This window comes from Otolemur garnettii, unplaced genomic scaffold (assembly GCF_000181295.1).
Source record: "Otolemur garnettii isolate 467f Iridium unplaced genomic scaffold, OtoGar3 scaffold00008, whole genome shotgun sequence".
NCBI classification, from domain to species: domain Eukaryota; kingdom Metazoa; phylum Chordata; class Mammalia; order Primates; family Galagidae; genus Otolemur; species Otolemur garnettii.
In genome coordinates this window covers 6,387,584-6,392,255 of record NW_003852403.1, presented here as the reverse complement: position 1 = coordinate 6,392,255, position 4,672 = coordinate 6,387,584, and the positions used below count along the sequence as shown (strand labels likewise).

The 4,672-nt window shown below is 46.5% G+C and overlaps 1 protein-coding gene across 2 annotated transcripts in view; it reads right to left on the bottom strand.

Moving 5' to 3' along the window:
- Positions 1-4,672, bottom strand: part of ZCCHC24 (zinc finger CCHC-type containing 24) — a 58,113-nt gene that overhangs the window by 6,762 nt on the left and 46,679 nt on the right. For both annotated transcript variants that reach the window (XM_003783517.2, XM_023509506.1), the window contains exon 3: positions 330-494. In XM_003783517.2, the coding sequence (XP_003783565.1) occupies positions 330-494 (165 nt within the window). The remainder of the gene's footprint in view (positions 1-329; positions 495-4,672) is intronic.

Below are 4,672 nucleotides of genomic sequence, written 5' to 3'. Positions count from 1 at the left end.
GGCTAGACAGGTAGGGTAATGAAATGAACGCATTCTGCAGCTTCCTGCTGCCCTCACATCCCTGTTGGTCTCATGACAGGCACATGCCGCTCCAGGTAAGTTTAAAAGTTTCCCTGGGCTTCTTGATCTCAGGCTCCTGGTCTCATCCTCCCTCCCTTCCTGGGGAGATGGGCTCCCTCTCCCTCTCCCCCATTTTAGATGATAGAAAGGGAGAGAGGACAATCTGGAAAGTTCTGGCTTCATGCTCACTGTATGAGGGGTACACTGAAGCCCAACGAGGAAACAGCCATCCTTCAGCAGTCCCTCAGAGAAGCTGCCTCCCGGCTCACCTGTTTGTGCGGGTACACATTGATGTGGCATTTGATGCACTCCTGCCCCATGTTGGCCCAGGAGTTTCCGCTCATCCATTTTCTCTTGCACTTGGGACACTTGTACTCGCCAAAGCAGCGCTTCTTACCTTGGTACGGAGTCAGACCCTCGCCCTTGGGGCGTGCCTGAAAGACAGAAAGCAATCACAGAGGATTAGGGACTAGAGGCCAAGATGATGCCTCTATGGGATCCCTTTGCCCTCCGCCTTCAGTCTCCATGACCTGTGTGTGTGGTACAGGCACCTTCTGTCCGTAGTCTGGAGAATGCCAGAGTTACCCCCATAGTACATACAGGAATCCCCAGGCTAGGACACCTGCACAGGGACAGAGAACAGAGGAGGTGGTGGGTAGCATATATCTCTCTTAGGTTCAAGAAGTGAATTACTTAGGGGTTGCTGAGAGTTATTTCCCCTTTTTGTGTTGTCAAATGGAGTCTTGCTCTGTTGTCCAGTTGGGTCTCAAATTCCTGACCTCACACAATCTCCCCACCTCAGCCTCCTAAGTAAGCTTATTTGGATTACAGGCGTGAGCCACCCCACTCAGCTGAGAGTTACTTCTTTAACTCAGATGTCACAAAGGGGCAGTTGGTGGTGGCATGGACCTGCACATAGGTGCTATTTGGCCCCCTAGCACCGTGTTTTAAATGGTTATTAAAGAGGCAGCTCAGGCACAGAAACTGGCACACAATGAAAATGAGTCTCTCCTGCACCCAGCCTCCGGCTCCCATACTGGGAGGCAAACTATCTCCTTCATACCGGCCCCAAATGGGCTCTGCCTTTACAAAAATATAAAGCATATATATTTGTACATATTCTTTCTTTTCTCTTATGCAAATAGAAACAGATTATACATCTGATTCTGCATCTTCCTTTTTTTATTGTTTGGGGTTCATTGAGGGTACAAAGAATTAGGTTACACTGATTCCATTTGTCAGGTAAAGTCCCTCTTATAATTATGTCCTGCCCTTAAGAGGTATACCATACACTGTGTCCCCTATCCTCCTTCCCCTCCCCTATCCCCACTCCCTCCGTCCCCTGCCCCCCACCTTGAATTGATTGGCGTTTTTGTCTTATGAGGGTACGGATTAGATCATCTACTGGCTTCATATTAGAATTGAGTACGTTGGATTCTTGCTTCTCCGTTCTAGTGATACTTTACTAAGAAGAATGTGTTCCACCTCTATCCAGGTTAATACAAAAGATGTAAAGTCTCCATCTTTTTTAATGGCTGAATAGTATTCCATGGTATACATACATCACAGCTTGTTAATCCATTCCTGAGTTTCAGCTTCCATTTTTTGTGCACCATTAATTTTCAAAGATAATGTCAACTTGTCACTGCCCCACCTCCCCACCCCCCACATACTGCAGGTTTACCAACTTAAAGTATTCCACATCCTCATCAACACAGATTTCATTATCGCCAATCTAGAAGGCAGAAAATCTTCTCAGAGTAGCTTTGGCTTGTATGTCTTTTATTATGAGCAAGAGAAAATTTTCCATGCATTTAAGAACCACTTGTGTCTCCTTTGTGAACTGGTTGTTCATACTCTTTATAATTCTTTTTTCCTGATGGGGTGTGAGATTTTTCTTGTTGATTTGTAACTGTACTTTATATGTTAGAAAAACTAGCTGTCTCCTCCACAGTGTTTTTTTTAAACAGCTTCATTGAAATATGATTCACATCGCCTACATTTCACCCATTTAAAGAAGATGATTCAATAGCTTTTAGTATATTCACAGAGTTTACAACCATCATCACAATCTCATTTTAGAATAATTTTATCACCCTACAAAAGTTGCACTGTGCCCATTAATCGTCATTCTCCATCTTACGTAAACTCACTTCCTCGCCCCACCCAGTTTTAAGCAACTACTAACCTACATTGTGTCTTTATGGATTCCCCTACTATAGATATTTCATAAGTAGAAACATACAATATTTGTTGTTTTGGGTCTGGCTTCCTTCACTCAGTGTGATGTTTTCAAGGTTCGTTTATGTTATAGCACGTATCACCATGTCCTTCCCTTTTGTTGTCAAAACAATATTCTATTGTATAGACATACCACGTTTTATTTACCCATTCATCAGATGATAGACATTTGGGTTGTTTCAAATTTTCGACTATTATAAATAAAGCTTCTATGAACTTCGTGTACAAGCTGCTGAATATTTTAAAAGTTGGTTGAGTTACCCTAATATTTGAAAATGAGAAACAGAGAACATGACCACACGGGTCCAAAATTCTTGCTGGCCGAGGCTGAGGAATAGCTCCCCCATCCGCCCGACTGCACATGCACCCTCCATGTCGCCTCTGCTCCCACCAGCTGCTCTGTGCACACATGTTATCTACACAGCCTGCACAGGCTTTGAGTTTAAGAAAGGCTTAAACACAGGCTTTCCGTTGTGACTATTCAAAGTGTGGATCCCAGACCGAGGAGGGACAGCATTACCCGGGAGCTTGTTAGAAATGTGGATGTCAGCCAGGCGCGGTGGCTTGTGCCTATAATCCTAGCACTCTCGGAGGCCCAAGTGGTTGGATCGCTTGAGCTCACAAGTTTGAGACCAGCCTGAGCCAAGAGTCTCTACTAAAAATGAAAAACTGAGGCAAGAGGATGGCTTGAGCCCAAGAATTTGAGGTTGCTGTGAGCTATGACACCACAGCACTCTACCAAGGTTGGCAAAGTGAGACCCTGTCTCAAAATTGAAAAAGAAAATGAAAGAAAGAAGGCAGGGAGGAAGGGAGGGAGGGAAGGAGAGAAGGAGGGAAGGAGAGAGGGAGGAAGAGAAGAAGGAAGGAAGGAAGGAAGGAAGGAAGGAAGGAAGGAAGGAAGTCAGTCAAGCCCCACCTTAGAGCTACCAAGCCAGAATCCGCATTTTAACAAGAGCCCCAAGGGAATTCACATGCCATTAAGTTTGAGAAGCACAGGCCTGGCCAGGCAGGTGGGGTATGCCTATAATCCTAGAATTCTGGGAGGCCCAAGCTTGAGGCCAGGAGTTTGAGACAAGCCGGAGCAAGAATACTTTCTACAGCAAGTACAAAAATTAGCTGGGCATGGTGGAACTCTGTCCCAGATACTCAGGAGGCTGAGGCAGGAGGACCACTTGAACTCAGGAGTTTGAAGTCGTAAGGAGCTATGATCATGCCACTGCAGTCCAGTTCCAGCAGCAGAGTGAGACCCTGTCTCAAAACAAAGAACAAAACAAACAAAAAAGGAGGTGGCACTGGACTATGAACTGATCTGCTTCCCCAGGCAATCGCCCATTCATGCAGTGTGCAAGGGTTAAGAGCACAGACTTTGGATCCATATCCTCTGTGATCTTGGGCAAGTTACTTCACCAGGGCAGTGACAGTAACTACCATGTAAGACTGTTCTGAGGATTAAATGAGATGACACACGTCAAACACTCAGAACACTGCCTGGCATGCAGAAGGCAAAGCCGGAATTTTAGTGCTATTATCATATATTAATATGAAACAGTGGTGGTATATAAAATAATTTCTTCCTTCAATAATCCTGTCTATTTTTCCCCAGGAGCCACTACTACTACCACTTGGTGACAGCATACTAGAATTCTGGGCAGAGCACTAAGAAGGAATATCTGTGCTGAGTGTGTAAATCTAAACTTGGAATGTGACTACAACACTGCCCTGATCTCTTGGGCCCATCGCCTAATGCCTATTGGATCCCTCTTGGCTTTCCTGGCTGCTGTTATCTCCTAGGGGAAGATTTAGTCTGGGCTGGAGGCAGGGCTGGCTTTCCGCACCAGCCAGGTCTGAGGGAAAGGCCAGTCATGCCAGGGGTAGGGGGGTTCGGGGTGGCATGCTGTGTGTAGTCAGGGTCTGGGGTCCAGTCACTCTGTAGTAGAGGGCTCAGCATATGTCTCTGAAAGCACACTGAGCTCTGTCAGTCTCAAGTTAGTGGGTGTCCCTCTGATCCTTCTGGTGCCATCCTCTCTTCCAGCTGGTGCCCACAGCTGCCACAGCCTCCCCTCTTCACTTTTCCTGAAATAAAGCACCAGCTCAGCTCATTCCCTCAGTCTCCATTTCTTAGAAGGATCTACATGCGAAGAGGCGAGAAGGGACTGAGTGTGGGGCCCTCCCCAGGGAAGGGCTCTGAGATTCCTTGATTGAAGGGGGGAATCTGGGCATAGGACCATCTGCCTGGTCCCCTCTGGGATCTAGCTCTGCAGGCCTCTCAGCTGAGACTGCTGACAGAACCTAGCACCTGGCCTCACACAGCCCAGGAAAAGGGGTCAAAGTGTCAGAGGGGAGAGTGGTGTCATCTCAGGACACTTGGAGA